Raw genomic sequence first — 17500 nt, 5'->3', positions numbered from 1 at the left:
CACCTTTTTTGTAGTGGAATAAGAAATCTCTTATTCAATGGTTTAATATCTAATACTTGCATACATTTTGCTCATATGCATTGCTCGTATTTTAGGTACCTTGCCCTACGGGGCTTGGAAAAATGCTACGCAACTCGCAAAATATCTACGCATAGTATATTCAAACCATTGGATAGATGTATTGACTCCTCTTCTGAATGTTCTATGCAAGCATTTAGAATGGAAGATAAAGACACAAATCTATTAATAATATATAGATTTAGCCAAGCCTAAAGCGGAGCTCCCTGGTTATTTATTCTCTTTTAATTAATTTTTTTATTTTATTTTATTTTATTCTTACTGCCTGTAGGGTTAGTGAAATCAAAAAGGTTTTCAATTTGTCCGCGTTTTGGTTTTTCCGGTTACTGCTTAAAAGTAATGAAATATTTTTCTTCACAATTCTTCTGTTAGTATCTGGATGAGTGAAAATACACTACTTTGTAACAGAAGCATACGACCGAAAATTCTATTTTAATGCTCAAAAATGCAAACTAAGTAAGGTAAATATTGATACACAGTTTTTATGAAGAGCAGAAGGAATTTTTCAGCAGGGTCAATTGAGAATAAAATATTTTGCCATCAGCAACAAAATTTACAACACGAAAACAACATTAATTTTGAACTACGAATATAAGAAGTTACCATCAGCGAAAAACATTTTGGGAGATTTTTTTTTTTCGTTCAATTTTGTTATTGTACTTTTGGCTGCACAAGTAAATGGCAAAATCGAAAGTGACGTCGAATTCAGCGGGGGCCATGATCAAGTTACTGTGGCGTGTTAATTTACTCGTGAACAGTGAAGCATCTTTGTCTAATGATGGCAAGATACCGGGTTTTTGTTTTGTTAGTTTTCTTCTTCTTTCAAGTGTTATAAAGTTTGACAAAAAATGTGCGAATTCAACACAAAGATCACAATCGCCCAACTCGTGAGGTTGACCATTGTTTCTGCAAAGTCAAAAATTTACTCTCCAAGACGATGTTATTTATCGCCAGGTAATTCCATCGTTTTGGAAATAGCAGCTACTTATTATTTATCAGCGTCACAACTTTTTGCTGATATGGGGCTCATTTTGTTGAAAGTCAAGTACGCTTCCAACAGACCTGTTTTCATGAACCCTTAATTCCTGTTTCAATTGCGTGCGTGTAAACAAGACACAATCCATGTCACAAATCATTAAATATATTTCTGACAGTTCACATCAAACCCTTTTCGAAAGAACCTTGTCCGTAAATAATGAAGCACAAAAGAGACAACAACCTTTCACTCAAATAATTCTTCACGGTAACATTTCCAATTTTTTTTTTTTACCTTTGGAGAGTTGAGGACAAATTAAATGTGAATTACCAGACAGCTTAGATGCAATTTCAGTAAACACTGTGATGTATTCAAGGCATTCGATTGCAATAATGTTTGTTATATCTATAAAAAAATTGCCATTTGATTTCAGTGTTGTATCTAATACCAGGTTAGTAAAATATTAGAAACAAAGCTCACTTGATGTCCAATGGTGAAAAATGAATTTGTTGCCGAAGACCATTACTGGTTGCTTTAAAGATTCCAGATATTTATTTTTCACCGCCTGTCTTGTTTATCCAATTGATGTTCCATTCTTGAGCTCTATGAGGGTGGGTAAAGATCCACTAAAACGGCATTCGCGTTACAATGACTTTTGACGCCATTGCAAGGTAGTTAAATGTTCTCCGGTGAGCACCAGAGAAATCTACGCATTACCCCAACCCCCTCAAACCTAAGAAAATACGCACCGAAGACTCTATGCACAAAGACACCACTTAGCAGGGGAGTGACAGGCAAGACTTTTACCGACACGGAAAAAAATAGAATAAATAAAAATAAAAAAACAGAGAAATATTACTCATTTTCCGACTGGGATTGCCATACTGGCAACCCATTAACAAGCACATACTCAGGGAGCGAATGAAAAAGGAAAAAAAGCCATTTCAGAGTCAACTGTCAATAGCCAGCGAATAGGAATCACGCTAAAATTAGAAACCGGTGGGAAACAAAAAAGAGTTTTGCTGATGCACTTATTCTCTGAAAACGAGATCATTCACATTTTGAGGTATTTCATAATGATTGAAAAACGCCAGCTTGGCTTGGAACAAGAACCGGCAAAATACAGCAATGCAACCAAGAAAGGACGAACTTCAAACAATCTGCTTCAACAAATTACATGTACCTGTGGGAGCTTTAACAAACTTCTGAAAACACAAGCAAGTGATATTCCTCCCTAATTCTATTTGCTCATTGGTCTACGTCACTACAAAGTCACGTGAGATAGAGCGCTCAAAACCAGAGCTTGCAGTTGAGCATCGTTTTTCAGAGCTTCAAGGAGGCTCCAAAGGGTTTTCAGCTGAGGGTGCGCGCGTAAGCCACACACGCAGTTGTAAAAGCTGCTTGCATCAGCTCATGATTCAAATGGGTCAACAGAAATAAACAAATACCGCTTATTTCGCTCACCTTTCTTCTAATTCCTGTATATATGGAATCTAAATAGACATCTCCTATTCACGAAAACTGCGTAAATTGCACACAAACGGTTTCATGGTCACTTAAATCCATTTGTGTTGGCATGTGGTGACGCATGCGTAAATGCTGATCTTGTAACCCCTTCATTTTTCCTGATTTTGCAACTTTACTCATTTATATATCTGCTTCGGGACAGTGATTTTTTTTCATTTTTTGCATTTTAACTTTGATTAATTTAAAACGTTTGTCTTTGAAATTTTAAAAAAATTCTGAAAAACTGCGTTGTGGCTTACAGATTTTGTTGAATTTTAATATTTTAGAGATTATTTGTAGCATTATCTGGTAACGCTGAATGGGAAGATTTCACTTTCCCGTTTTTTCAAAAAAGACAATATAAGTTGATTAAGGCTCAAAGAAATGCATTATATCGTTGCCATGGTAACTATATTTGGAGGAAATTTTGATGTGAAAAATCTATGATGGGTAACAACAACAACAACTTTTATTGACCCCTTACACTTGAAAAAAATTAAATTAAATTTACATGAAGTAAGAATTTAAAGCTAAAAGGGGTGTTGGCTTCCTAAAATAACTAGAAAGTTAACAATGTTGGGAAGCCCAAACTATTAAGAATAAATTACAACACAAGGATCAGAATGATGCATACGTGTACACACACACACACACATACACAACGAACTATAGATAACTATAGATAGGACAAACAAAATTTACAAGCCATGGGGAGAAGGACAGATAAACTAGGATGAAATCCTCAATATAGTAATTTAAAGCAGCAAACAAATCACAGAAAAAAAACTGTGAAGAAATGCATTACCATTGCATTTTTTTATTTTTTTTAAATTTTTCTAAAAGGAGTTGACTTTATATCTTTCCCAAGAGAGTCCAGCATATCTTTGGTCCTTGAAAGCGAATATTAAATATTCCATAGTTTGTTCCAGCTCGAGGCAGGTAGTAAGATTGATTTGCGGCACTTCGTTTATTGTAGTTATGGATATTAAGCACTGAATTGAAGAAGGTATCAAAATTGGATGGTAATAACTTATTATGAAATTTGGGCATAAGAAGTGCAATATGAAATGTAACAAGATCAGAAAGCTTCATAATTGTTAATAATCTAAACAGTGGAGTTGAATGTTCATCAAATGAAGAAAAAGTCATGATTCAAACTGCTTTTTTCCCTAAAAATAAATATATATAAAGGCTGATGTGTAGTTAAGTATGAATTACCCCAGGTAATTATACCATACATGTAAGTCAGAAATGGGTAGATTAAAGAATAGTAGAGATTAGTAAGAATATCCTATGCCTATATAACAACAAAAAACATTTTTCAATTACCGTGACTGAAGTGCATTTTGTGGGCTTTCGAAAATGTTCCTTAATTACCGGTACAACAATGTAGATGTCAAGGTATTTTGCAATAATATAGAAACTTTGCAGACAACATATTTCCTTTGAAAATTAAATTGAAATGTTCACAACCCAGTGGTTACAAAATGAAAAACAAACTGCTCCACTCTGGCGCGGAGCCGAAATCCAAAATTGACAACAGCGGCTGATAAGAACACGTATGCCGAACACTAGATCATCAGTAGTCGTACGTGTCATGCAAGTTTGTCCGATGACATCACACATCAAAACACGCACTTTCTTTGGTCCCCACTAAAAATCTCCAGGGAACCTTACAATACATTACGGACACTTACATTACACTTTTCACAGCACGATCGAGAATTTTTCTGCCTGCTGCACTACTTCCCGTGGGATTAAGATGGCCGCCTCATGTGTTTCCTCAGCTTGTTCATTGGCAATAAAGTTCCTTTCCTTTCCTTTTTCTTTTAATAGATCTTAATAAGCTTATATTGACCCATCACGGGTAAACACCTCAAGACGTCTTATTTGTTTGAAAAAAAAGGAGAAACTATTTCGAGCCTCCTTAAACTGGGTTGAGCCTGTGATCCAATCGAAAACCAGTACCTGGTCAGCAGTCAACTTAGAAAAAAAAAACAGCTGACCTCGATAAGCTCTAAACTTGAGCCCGCAATATGGTCAGGTGATACAGGTCAGCGAATATGTTGTTTTGACAGCTGTCAATTGACCATAAAAACTTGGTTTTATCAATGAAGTGACCAACGGAGTTGATAATGTAAATTGACCACCATACAGGGATTCTGAAAGCTGACGTGTCAAGTGTTAGCCCCTGACGAAGGGCTAATGCTTGAAACGTCAGCTTTTAGAATCCCTGTGCGGTGGTCAATTTACATTATCAACTCCGTTGATAAAACCAAATTTTTGTGTACTACCGGTACTTCACCACCGACGCAGCACCACAGTTTCTTTAGAAACCACACCCTTTGTTCATTTGTCAATTGACCATAACATGGATGTCCAATATTCAAGATGTACAGTATGCCGTAAACTAGGATGATACTGGTCACATTGGCATACATGGAGGGATGGACGTACGGACGGTCGATGACGTCATAGCTATAAAACCTAAATTTCTCGCATCATTGGGTTACGGTTTGTGATCCCCTGGGTCTCGCAAGATTGCGAGGAGGGGACAGGAGAAAACTAAAATTAAAACAACGTACTTCACACCCCTTTCCACAAACCCGCAACACAGCATAAAAGAAGCAATAACAGGGTTTAAATAAAATAAATAATTAAGCGAAAATGACCTAAGGAACTTAAGAATATACAATTGCAGGATTTAAAACAGGGAAAACGAACTAACCCCAAAAGAGTTAAACTAGTGTACTAAACCTTAATTTATGTACATGTATACTTAACTAAATAATTATTCATTTGTTAACTTAACTTAAATGATAATACTAAATTTACTAATTACTACATACTCTAATATTTACAGACAATAAGTACAGTTCTTTTCTACATGTAGCAAACCCAGTTCAGTCTTTTATAAGCAAATCCCACCCTCCAGTTCTCCAACAGACCAACATCAGTTCCAACCTCGACTTCTCTACATCTCAGCGCCTACTTCTTGTCTGGCTCTTAGTTCCTTCTATGTTCTTGCGTCTCTCTCAATCTGACCATTTCTTCTCTTTTCCTCTCTTTTCTTGCCACCACTGACAAAGGGAGTTTTGTCATTGATTCTCCTGCCGGCTCCTACTATTGAATCATAGCAGTGATACTTTCCTTTTCCAACTTTTTTCGACTGTTCTTGCTCTTTTCTCAACTGCAAACTTTCTGCTCCACCAACCAAAAAGTATTTCAAGGTTACAAGAATTTATACTATTACTGTACATTAATTAAACTTACAACATGAGACTTTTTTCCTACTAGAAATGGTACAACAACACTAGTTCATTAGCAGCGTTATTAACAACACTGAACTATGAAACTTGTGAAGAGAACAGGAAGAATGATAGAAAAAAAAGCGAACGGAGACTATACATAATTCATGTAAAAGCGAGAACAAATACGTTTTGTGACACCCTTTTATTCATTTGTAAGCAATTAAAGCAGCCTCGTTTTGGTACAGTGTAATGGTCTTGACTGAATTTTAAATGTCTATGCTAGCAAACTGGAATATTAAATATTTGGAGAGTTGTAAACTAATTTTGCTTGAACTGATTTATTAAGCTTTCTGCAAAGCACCTGTTGGAGAGGTGAACGTACGGACGGTCGATGACGTCATAGCTATAAAACCTAAATTTCTCTCATCATTGGGTTGCCACATTTTCTTACTGTGGTATGTGTGTGCGCCTTCAGCGGGTGGAGCTCCGCTATAAAAAGTTGAGCATTTAAGTCCTAAATTTGATTGGGGATAATATCCCTGTGGCAGTTAAATGCCCACTTTGAAGAGGATTTACATGTACATGTAAGCAATTAAAGCAGCCTCGTTTTGGTACAGTGTAATGGTCTTGACTGAATTTTAAATGTCTATGCTAGCAAACTGGAATATTAAATATTTGGAGAGTTGTAAACTAATTTTGCTTGAACTGATTTATTAAGCTTTCTGCAAAGCACCTGTTGGAGGGGTGAACGTACGGACGGTCGATGACGTCATAGCTATAAAACCTAAATTTCTCTCATCATTGGGTTGCCACATTTTCTTACTGTGGTATGTGCGTGCGCCTTCAGCTGGTGGAGCTCCGCTATAAAAAGTTGAGCATTTAAGTCCTAAATTTGATTGGGGATAATATCCCTGTGGCAGTTAAATGCCCACTTTGAAGAGGATTTACAAGTACATGTAAGCAATTAAAGCAGCCTCATTTTGGTACAGTGTAATGGTCTTGACTGGTGTTAGAGGAAGTTTCAATCGAGTGTCGTAAAACCAAAAGCAAAGTAATTACTTTCACCAATCAAAAAGGACGGAGACAATCAGATAAACCAATCAAAACTCTAAGTAATTACACGTAGCCGACACAAAGCACTGGAAAATGTGCACATGCAAAAAAAAAAAAACTTTGAATCAATCACTGAGTGAAATAATCAGAAACCAAAGCAATTCGTTAATTAATTTCGGCACTCAGTTGAAAACCGCTCTATAAACAATACACAGACAGTACATGCAACTGCATCATGCTTCCTTGTGGTCACTCTTGCAGAAATGTGTTAAGTATTTCAATCACCAGCAAAATAAAGTGTTTTCATTCATAACTTTTCAGTTACTGGCCCCCTCAAGAATGTCCGCAAAAGAAGATTTAGGAAAACTGCAAAGAAAAAGGTAGCGTTTTAACAACTCCATTACAACATATTTTGACTGCCTAATTTGACAACATGTTAATAGTTGTGATTGTTTTTTTTCTTTAACCAGAAGCATTTAAGCATACTACAGTGCTGGATAAATCATGATTTATTCGGAGCAAAGTTGTGACTTAATTACCCTTTCATTTAAAGTTTGTCTTGTTTGCTCATGTCTGTTTAGCTTGTGGAGTCTCCAGAGATTGAAAAGGAAGTCAAGCGTCTGCTTAGAACTGATCTAAGTGCCTCAAATGTCAATATCCTTTTGTGATTGGTGGGGTGATAGCAACCCCTCCTACTTGTAACTAATCTGAGACTGAATTTTAAATGTCTATGCTAGCAAACCGGAATAAAAAATATTTGGAGAGTTGTAAACTAATTTTGCTTGAACTGATTTCTTAAGCTCTCTGCAAAGCACCTGTTGAATAATGAGCCTTTTCGGTAATTTTGATATATCAGGAGCCATTTTGGTGTAGCAACTCACTTACCATGGAATGGAACCTTTGTAAAATGCAAACAGTATGTTTTCTTTCAGAAAACACATGACTGCTGATCTTTTGAGGAAAAATGCTTTGTATCAGGTCTTTATTTCCAGCATGTGGCAAACTGCCTTTGACTCATGGCTGTTTTTTATTATTTTATTCTTCCTTACACACCGTAAATAAATAAATAAATAAATAAATAAATATTGCTAGTGCTAATCACCCTTACTTGCAGTCGAGGACTGAATTGCGAAGGGCGCGGCTCATGACATTGGGCTGAAATCATACAAAGGCACCTCTGGCTGCCGCTATACAGTCCGTGTTTGATGTCGGAGCACAGCACCACAGCTAGATGTTAATTACCTGTGAGTCGATTTTGATGAGGGAGGAAAACCGGAGTACCCGGAAAAAAACCGTCGAGTCAGGTTAAGAACGACTGAAACTCAGCCCACATGCTGGCCGAGGCCAGAATTGAACCCGGCTCGCAGTGGTGGGAGGCCCGACAGATACCCGGTAACCACTAAGCCACCGTGACTCCATAAACCTTTTTGAAATCTGTATCATGCCAAGCTAGCCACATCTACTGTATTGGGTTGGTAAGACAACAATACTAGGAACTCTGTCCCCAACGTTTTTAACATACTTTACCATGGACTTTAGAAGATGTATGGTTTGTAGCCATTATCCAAGAATATTTGAAAGATTCAGATCTCATTGTTATTCAAAACCCATCAGTGTTGGTTAAGCCAGTGCTGAACCCAGGATTTCCTTCATATCCAATGCTCTAGGTACTGAGCTACTGTAACTTATCAGTCGGTATTAATATTATAATACTTTTTGGCAAATTAATTAATAAAATAGGTTTAATATTAGTCATAAGATTTGTACAGTGTTTCCATTGAAAAGAAATTTAAGCAAATATTTTAAAGTGGAGGACCATTCTGGAAGAATGAACTCTTATTTTTGTGAGTCCTTAACATAGTTTTAACCTTTGAGGTGTTACAAGATGAAGAGAAACAGGACGAGAAGTAAGTGTAACAGTACTTGTTGGGTCACATGCCACCATGTCAATTATTATACTGCACATGTACCGTCATTAAACCGTTACCTTTATCTCCAGATCACTTGCAGTAGTTGCCCAAACAGCACCCGGGATAATTAATATCATGAAAATTAGATTTTTCTTGTCCAAGAACTGAACAACAGGGTTAGGTAAAATTTCATGATACAACTATTTTGTGAATTAATTTAATTAGAGGATAGGTTTAGTATGAGAGTTAATTTCGTTTAGCTCAATAATAATTATTATTGTTATGTAGTGTTGTTTCTGATGCTGAATTGCTGAATACTTCCATGTCGTCACCTTTGCTTGGAACACAAATAGAAGAACAAGATGGCGGCAGTGATGATGAGGATAGGAATGAACTGTTTGCAATACTACAAGAAGCAAGCAGCGATGAACAAGATGATGCAGATACTCAAGAGGAGGATGATAATGAAGTAAATGTTGATGTGGAAATGGACGAGGACAGCCAATTTACAGGTGATAAGTTACTGGAAGAATTTTCAATGCACTTTTTTGTTGTTGTACCAGCTTTATTACACAACAGAGGATAAAGTCAATGCTTTCGTTCAGTAAGGTGAGGCCAGGTGATGCAATGGTTGGCATCTTGGGCATCTGGCATTCATTTCTCGAAAACCCAAATCCTGATTGGGTTCATTGTATATATATCTCTTTATCTTTCCTTATCAGAAACACACCCGTGATTTGAACGACGTGGTTGATATCAGTTTTAAAGTTATTTTTGTGCTTCTTTGTATGTTTCAATTGAACTCTGAATATATTCTTGGGTTCTTTGGCAATTAATCATGTGGACACCCATATTTCATTCTGATTATGGAGTACAATGATGTTACTTTTTGGAACCTTAGAGTGTACAGATTACATGTAGCTTCATAGCCCTCCCCCTCGTGCATTTTTCAGAAGTTTGCCTGTGTAATGTTTTAGTTTGTAAGCTTCTCAAAAATTAGTCTAATGAACTGGGGCCAGTTGCTCGAAGGCTAGTTAGTGCTAACCGTTGGTTAAGAGGTATCAAAACCTATAGGTATCCATGGTAGTTAACGCTGGCTTGCGATAACCATGCTTCGAGCAACTCGGGCCTGTTCCTGTTCATTAGCAAGATATTTGAACTGTGGTGACCGGATTTTAATCAAAGTTCTTTCTGAGAATATTAGGCACCAAAAATGCCATGGATGAATGTACATATCACCGCTTATGACATATGATATATACCTAATTTGAAGGGAACGTCAATTCTTACCAAAGAATAAAGTTAAACCAGAGAACGGAATGTTTTGCAATAAAAAAATGAATACTGGAATTATTTCTTTCAAATTTTCAAGACACCACTGAATAACTCTGACGTTTCACAGTTGCGCTATTGTTGTAACAGGTCCTGCTCCCAACTGTGTGGCTTCATAACTCAGTTGGTAGATCATTGCACCGGCATCACAATATAGCACATGGATTCGAATCCCATTGGAGCCACCTGAAATTTTCAGGTGTCTTTTCGAGAGAAAATGCTTAAATTGTCTAAATAAGTGCCAAGATCTTTTCTTTCTTTCATCTATAGCTTGCACTTCGTAATTATTTATTATAATTATACATTTCTTTCATCACGTCCTTTCACGTGAACAGAACGAACCCAGCAAATTGATTTTCTCCCAACTGTGTGGTTTCATAGCTCAGTTGGTAGAGCATTGCATCCGGCATCACAGAGGTCATGGATTCGAATTCCAGTGGAGCCATCTGAAATTTTTGCTTAAATTGACTGAATAAGTGCGAGAATCATTTCTCTCTTTTATAAGTATCTTTTGAGTAATAACAACAGGGCAAACTTGAGACGCAACAGTTGTAAAATTTTCAAAAAAATTTTATTGTAAACATTATTTCCTTTGAACGAAATGATGAGGCATGATAGTGTTATCGATTTGATGATGAAAATTACGGGTAGAATCATATTTAAGGCAACCTTTCGGTGTCCTCATGACACCATCATCAGGTCAAAATGTAATATTTAACAGCTAACAAGAATATTATTGTTTAAGTTCAAGGTTCAAAGTCCCTGAAGGATAGGTGAAGAGTTTTGCTTTTATCGAGTCACTCTAACAACAACAACAACAACAACAACAACGACGACATTAACTTTATTGATACAAAAATTTAGAGAATATGACTGACCCGCAGGTAGCGTCAGCTAATCTAGGTCGGCCAGACTTACAGTTTACTTAAGGATGAGTTATAAATACAAGGAAAACCGGAAGAACGATATAAGTGAAAGAATAGACAAACAACCGACTGAAGGAACAGAATATATGAGCAACAGCAGATAGTAGTACATAAGAAAAAAAAAGTAGCTATTTGACTGAACCTACTTTCTTTACAATTGTAGACGTTTCAATATAGTCATTTTCGTTTATCAATATTTTAAAAAAGGATTCCACGAATTTCTCTTTTGTAAGCTTTCGTCGGTAAAGGTCTAACATGTTGGGGTATCGGGAAAAGGAACGCTTCTGTATTTCTAATCTAGAGTTTTGGACATAAAATTTTCCAGAGGTGGAGGATCTCGTGTTGTATGAGTGGACGACGGATAATTTTTGAAAGAATTTTACGATGTTTAAAGGTGTGTTATTATTATTATTGACATCATGCATCAAGTTGGAGACAGACTTAATACAGAAACGTCAGTGGAAGGATATTTGCATCTATAAATAAAGGAATTGCATGAGCACGACTGTGAACAAAGTAAATCATATGAAGTGCTCTCTTTTGGAGGATTAAAATTTTATTAAGATTAGCCTTCGACGTCAGGCCCCAGGAAGCAAGTCCATAAGTAAGATAGGGTTGGATTAACGCCTGATAAATATTTAAGAGAACACGCCGTGGTGTTAAGTGTCGTAATTTTGCAATTAGGGCGACAATTTTACTGATTTTGGTGGCAACATCATCAATATGAAATTTCCAAGAAAGATTTATATCAATCATGACGCCAAGATATTTAATATAATCCTTAGACTCAAGACTAGCGAATCAGTTTTTCTCGTTATCGAAAATGCCAATGTTAGGGTGATAACTAGCTCTCTTCCGGTAAGGGTGAAATAGCAATCGCAGAAGTTCCGTAATTCAGCATTTACAATTACTTATATAGTCTTCAAATTCTTGTCAGCATAGAGGATATTTGTATCATCAGCGAAAAGATAAAATTTGAGTTTATTTGAACACTGATGCACACCGTTAACATACAATAAAAAAGCAAAGGGCCTAAAACAGACCCTTGGGGGACGCCACATGTAACTATGGCTTTATTTGAAACATGCTGATTGATCTGAGTTGTTTGCATGCGATTATTCAGATATGAGGCAAACTATTCATTTATGATGCCACGAAAGCCATAATGGTGGAGCTTACTGAGCAAGATATCGTGGTTGACTGTGTTGAAGGCTTTTTTGACGTCTATGAAAATTCCACACGAGAATAAACCTTGATTCATATTTGTTTGAATAGTGTTGACAATGTCCAAAATAGCATGTTGAGTCGAGTGCCCTTTGCGAAACCGTATGGACAAGTATACAAAAGATCACTTTTCTCTATAAAGTCTATAATTCCTTTGTACATAATTTTCTCATAGATTCAATTATAATTAGACAGTAAAGAAATTGGTCTATAACTATTGAGGTCTGTTTCGTTATCAAACTTGAATATCGGTGTACTTTTGGACATTTTCAGCTTAGAAGGTAAGTCCCCAATTTAACGGAGGTGTTGAATATTTCAGAAATTACGGGGACTATGATGTCCTTTGAGAGTTTTAACAGCTTTGTGGGAGAGGAAGTCCAATCCACAGGATTTATTGCTTGGAATAGACGAAATTTCTAGCTTAACTTCCTGAGGCGTTACTGGCTGAAAGAAAAATGACAAAGATAGAGAAAATGACGCCGCGGGGTTGCTAGTTCGCCAGCGCGTCTGCTTCCAACAGATGCAAAATGCTCATTCATAATATTCGAGATCTTAGAAGGTTCTCTGGCAATTGCACTGTCATTATTCAAGTCTTTAACAGCAGTTATTGTCTTAGAGTTCTTCTTTCGACGATAAAGTAGTTCATTAATTCCTTTCCAGGTTCTTTTCATGTCCGTCATGTTGCATTCAAAGTATTTATGGTAGTAATTACTTTTACTAAGTCGTCAGATCAGGCTGCAGATTTTATTTCTGTAATATTTGTACTTGATTTCATCCCCTGACGCATATAATTTATGTTTAACTCCAATGGACGTCTTCAGTCCAACCGTTATCCACGGTTTGGACAGATCTTTAGCTTTACCGCCTGACAGTTTCTTGATGGGAGCGTGTTTATTGACAACATTGTTGAATTTATTATAGAACGAAGAAAACATCTTATTTACATCGTTTTGGCTATGTATGATATTATTATCCCATTTGACCCCAGCAATATCATTATTAAAGCGAACGGTACAAAACTTTGAGAAATCACGCGTTTTAACAGTTTTACAGACAGTTTTATCTTTCATTGATTTAGCTATGCAGAACTGAGAGAAATGATCACAAATTGTATCACAGGTAACCCAGGCTCACTGTGTGTGCCACATAGGTAAATATAAAGAACATATGAGGCGAAGTTTAGGTCTGGAAATTTGCTAGAAAATGGAAATAAAAATCGATTAAACTTACCATGTGGTGAGCTGTTGTTGTCTTTAATACGTACACGAAGTTTCGGGAAAAATGGTGCCCGTTCACCTTCCTTCATAGTATAGTGACAAGGTAGGAGACGGAAGCCATCGTAGGGACTCCGATCGACCCAAAACAAGCACGATTTTTTGCGAAAATCGAATCCAGTCGCTAAATAAACACGCCAGGCTCGTGGAACATGAATTTTTCTAAACCATGAATCCACAGCATCTCCAGGTAGCAACGCGAAGCCACCAGGTTCCGTAGAACTTGCAAGTTAACCTACTTAAATGGCGGCCAGAAGCCGTTGTCCTCGCAAAGTGTCCAATGGTACTGAACTCGGGACGTCTGGTGACGAGTATAATAAGTCTCCCTGGAGGGAGGGGAGTCCCAAATTACTAAAAACAAAACTCACTGAGCAATCTGGGAAATTCATATTCCACGAGCCTGGCGTGTTTATTTAGCGACTGGATTCGATTTTCGCGAAAAAAATCGTGCTTGTTTTGGGTCGATCGGAGTCCCAACGCTGGCTTCCGTCTCCTACCTTGTCACTATACTATGAAGGAAGGTGAATGGGCACCATTTTTCCCGAAACTTCGTGTACGTATTAAAGACAACAACAGCTCACCACATGGTAAGTTCCATCGATTTTTATTTCCATTTTCTAGCAAATTTCCAGACCTAAACTTCGCCTCATATGTTCTCTATATTTACCTATGTGGCACACACAGTGAGCCTGGGTTACCTGTGATTATATTTCCACTTTGAATATTTAGACACGGCTTGTGCTCGCGAATAAGGAACATCTCGTATTGAAGACAATGAAATTTGCCGGAGCATTTTTCAAGAATGCGAAACATATTAGATGTTATTGTTCTTGACTGATGTTGACTTTGGCTGTGATTGATTGATCCACATCTTTTATGCTCATCGATTCGTTGGTAGAGATGTCGACGCGTGTAACCAACAAAGCTGGCATCACACCAGCCACATTCAAATTTGTAAACTACTGATTGTTCGTTCATCAATGCGGGCTTGATTTCTTTATGTTTGAGATCTTCTCCAACTTTTCGAGAAGTGAAGACTGGGCATAAGTCGATCTTTAACAGCTTATCAAGGTCCTTCAACTATTTGCGCACAGTGTCAGCTGATTTTTGTTCCTTGAACGGTAGAACAATTCGTACTGATTGATGGTCAGGTGCAGATTTGCGTGGAGGTGCTGGTGTTTGTTTGGATGTAATAAAATTGGAGATCATAGAGTGAATGAGTTGTTCAGGATATGCCAGCTATAGGAATAAGGTCTTGAGGCGGATACACTCTTCATGAAATAATGACCAGTATGATGATAGCCTGAAAGCTCGGTCTAGCATGGTAATGATTAAGGATTTCTTCTAACGATTGTCAACATGACTATTATAATACTTGAACTTGAACTTGAACGTTAATATTCTTGCTCTTTTGGCGATCAGTGTTCATAATTTTATAAAATTGCTAAAAAACGGGCTTAAAACTGATGTAAACTTAAAAAGGTTTCCCAATTTTTCGAACCGTATCTCTGGTTCTTCTACGGGGGACAATGAACTCACAATTCAAAATCACTGCTTTATGTTTTGGTTCCCAAGAGACCTTAACAGCGGCACATATGCCCTTGGGAACTCCATTCTTTCATTCACAGAGTTCTTATCAATGTTCGAGTGTAAAGACTCCAGAAAAATTCTGCGCTTGTAATTAGTTTCATTCCTTTCAAGAATTTGGCCGTAGCGTGGATGGATGTCGTGCGTGGTTCTTTCGGCATGTTGTCGGATTGCCGACTCTTTACTCGCGGCACGCGCGGGATCATGTTCCACTCTCCTCGAAGCCCAACACCGTTTGCTCTCACCAATGTAGGAGAAATCGCAGTCTTTGCATTCAACCCTGTAAACGATGCCTTCTATTTTTTCTTCCGATGGAGGGTCTTTCGGTTTTTTGAAGACAGAAGCAAGTGTGCGTATGGGCTTAAAAGCAGTCCTTATGTTGAAATGTTGCAGTGTGCGTTTTACCCTGTCCGATATCCCTTGAACATAGGGTACCACGGCAAGGCCAGCCGGGTCAGGATGGTGGCTTTGTGGACCAGACCTTGGTTAGGCAGCATTTTCAATGAATTTGGTGGGATATCCATTGACCTGTAGGCTGTCCTGGACGTGGGATATTTCCTCTGTTCTCAGGGCCTCGCTAGGTGGGATGGTGTTCGCGCGGCGCATCAACGTGCTGACGGCGGATCTCTTATGTTGTACAGGGTGGTGTGAATCAAATGCCAAGTACTTGTTGGTATGGGTGGCTTTTCGGTATACTTGCACCTCAACCTCACAATTTGGGAGGGTGGATACATTAGTATCCAGGAACGCGTTGGTGGGTTTACCGTCCATTTGATTCACACCACCCTGTACAACATAAGAGGTCCGTCGTCAGCACGTTGATGCCCCGCGCGAACACCATCCCATCTAGCGAGGCCCTGAGAACAGAGAAAACATCCCACGTCCAGGACAGCCTACAGGTCAATGGATATCCCACCAAATTCATTGAAAATGCTGCCCAACCAAGGTCTGGTCCACAAAGCCACCATCCTGACCCAGCTGGCCTTGCCGTGGTACCCTATGTTCAAGCGGTATCGGACAGGGTAAAACGCACACTGCAACATTTCAACATAAGGACTGCTTTTAAGCCCATTCGCACACTTGCTTCTGTCTTCAAAAAACCGAAGGACCGTCCATCGGAAGAAAAAATAGAAGGCATCGTTTACAGGGTTGAATGCAAAGACTGCGATTTCTCCTTCATTGGTGAGAGCAAACGGTGTTGGGCTTCAAGGAGAGTGGAACATGATCCCGCGCGTGCCGCGAGTAAAGAGTCGGCAATCCGACAACATGCGGAAAGAACCACGCACGACATCCATCCACGCTACGGCCAAATTCTTGAAAGGAATGAAACTAATTACAAGCGCAGAATTTTTCTGGAGTCTTTACACTCGAACATTGATAAGAACTCTGTGAATGAAAGAATGGAGTTCCCAAAGGCATATGTGCCGCTGTTAAGATCTCTTGGGAGCCAAAATTAGAAGCAGTGATTTTTGAATTTTAGATTCATTGTCCCCCAAAGAAGAACCAGAGATACGGTTCGAAAATTTGGGAAACCTTTTTAAGTTTAGATCAGTTTTAAGCCCCCCTTTTTTAGCATTTTATAAAATTAATATTCTTGTTATCTGGTAAATATTTTATTTTGACCTGATGATGGTGTCATGAGGACACCGAAACGTTGTCTTTTGATTTTACCTTTTCATCATCAAAACGAAATTATGATATATGAAATGAAGCATATTGAACTGCGGATATGAAATCAAGTAAAGCTACGATCCTCGCAGTTATAAACGCAATTTTAGCAATTGCGTAGAGAAGCCTGAAAAATTCAGGACTTCAACGGGGTTTGAACCCGTGACCGTGAGATACAGAGATGAAAGCCCAGTCTACCAAATCACTGACATAACTAGCGGAGTCTTGTATCATGAACCTGAAATCAAATTGTAACAAAAAGAAACTGATTTTAACGTGATAACAATTGTTTTTGCAGAGAGTGAAAGTCAATCCAAGGTGCAGATAAATGCCTTGCGGGAAAAACTAAAAGAAGTCCGATCAGATCGAGCAGAGCAAGAAACACGAGTGCGGGAAGCCTCCAACTTGTTTCTGAAGGTAATTAAACTAACTTTACTTGATGCAGAACATGGTTTGTCAAAAATATATGTGATGCTCATCACATGTACATGCAATTACCCTGGGTTCCAGATGAATTTATTCCGAAGGTCCGAGTTAACGCTACGTGTGACAAAGGCAAAAACAAAAGACACCTGTTTTTTGATGTCTTTTTAAGTTAAAGTAGTGTTCAATTGAGCGTCGGCAACAATTCGTCGGTTACTTTTGCTTACTTTGCCTATCTTCAACAAGCGATTTCAGGCAATTGCAACCAATCAAGAGCAAAATCCCATTGTTC

General features: G+C 38.0%; 1 protein-coding gene across 1 annotated transcript in view; it reads left to right on the top strand.

Annotated features, from left to right (window-relative positions):
- Window positions 1–17500, top strand: part of LOC138015041 (transcription initiation factor TFIID subunit 7-like) — a 24969-nt gene that overhangs the window by 6115 nt on the left and 1354 nt on the right. Inside the window, exons 6-10 of the mRNA XM_068861941.1 lie at window positions 7186–7244; window positions 7446–7518; window positions 8732–8771; window positions 9063–9286; window positions 17084–17202. Of these exons, the coding sequence (XP_068718042.1) occupies window positions 7186–7244; window positions 7446–7518; window positions 8732–8771; window positions 9063–9286; window positions 17084–17202 (515 nt within the window). The remainder of the gene's footprint in view (window positions 1–7185; window positions 7245–7445; window positions 7519–8731; window positions 8772–9062; window positions 9287–17083; window positions 17203–17500) is intronic.

The sequence above is a fragment of the Montipora capricornis genome, chromosome 9 (assembly GCF_036669925.1).
Source record: "Montipora capricornis isolate CH-2021 chromosome 9, ASM3666992v2, whole genome shotgun sequence".
Taxonomy (NCBI): Eukaryota; Metazoa; Cnidaria; class Anthozoa; order Scleractinia; family Acroporidae; genus Montipora; species Montipora capricornis.
This window is presented reverse-complemented; position numbering and strand designations above follow the sequence as displayed.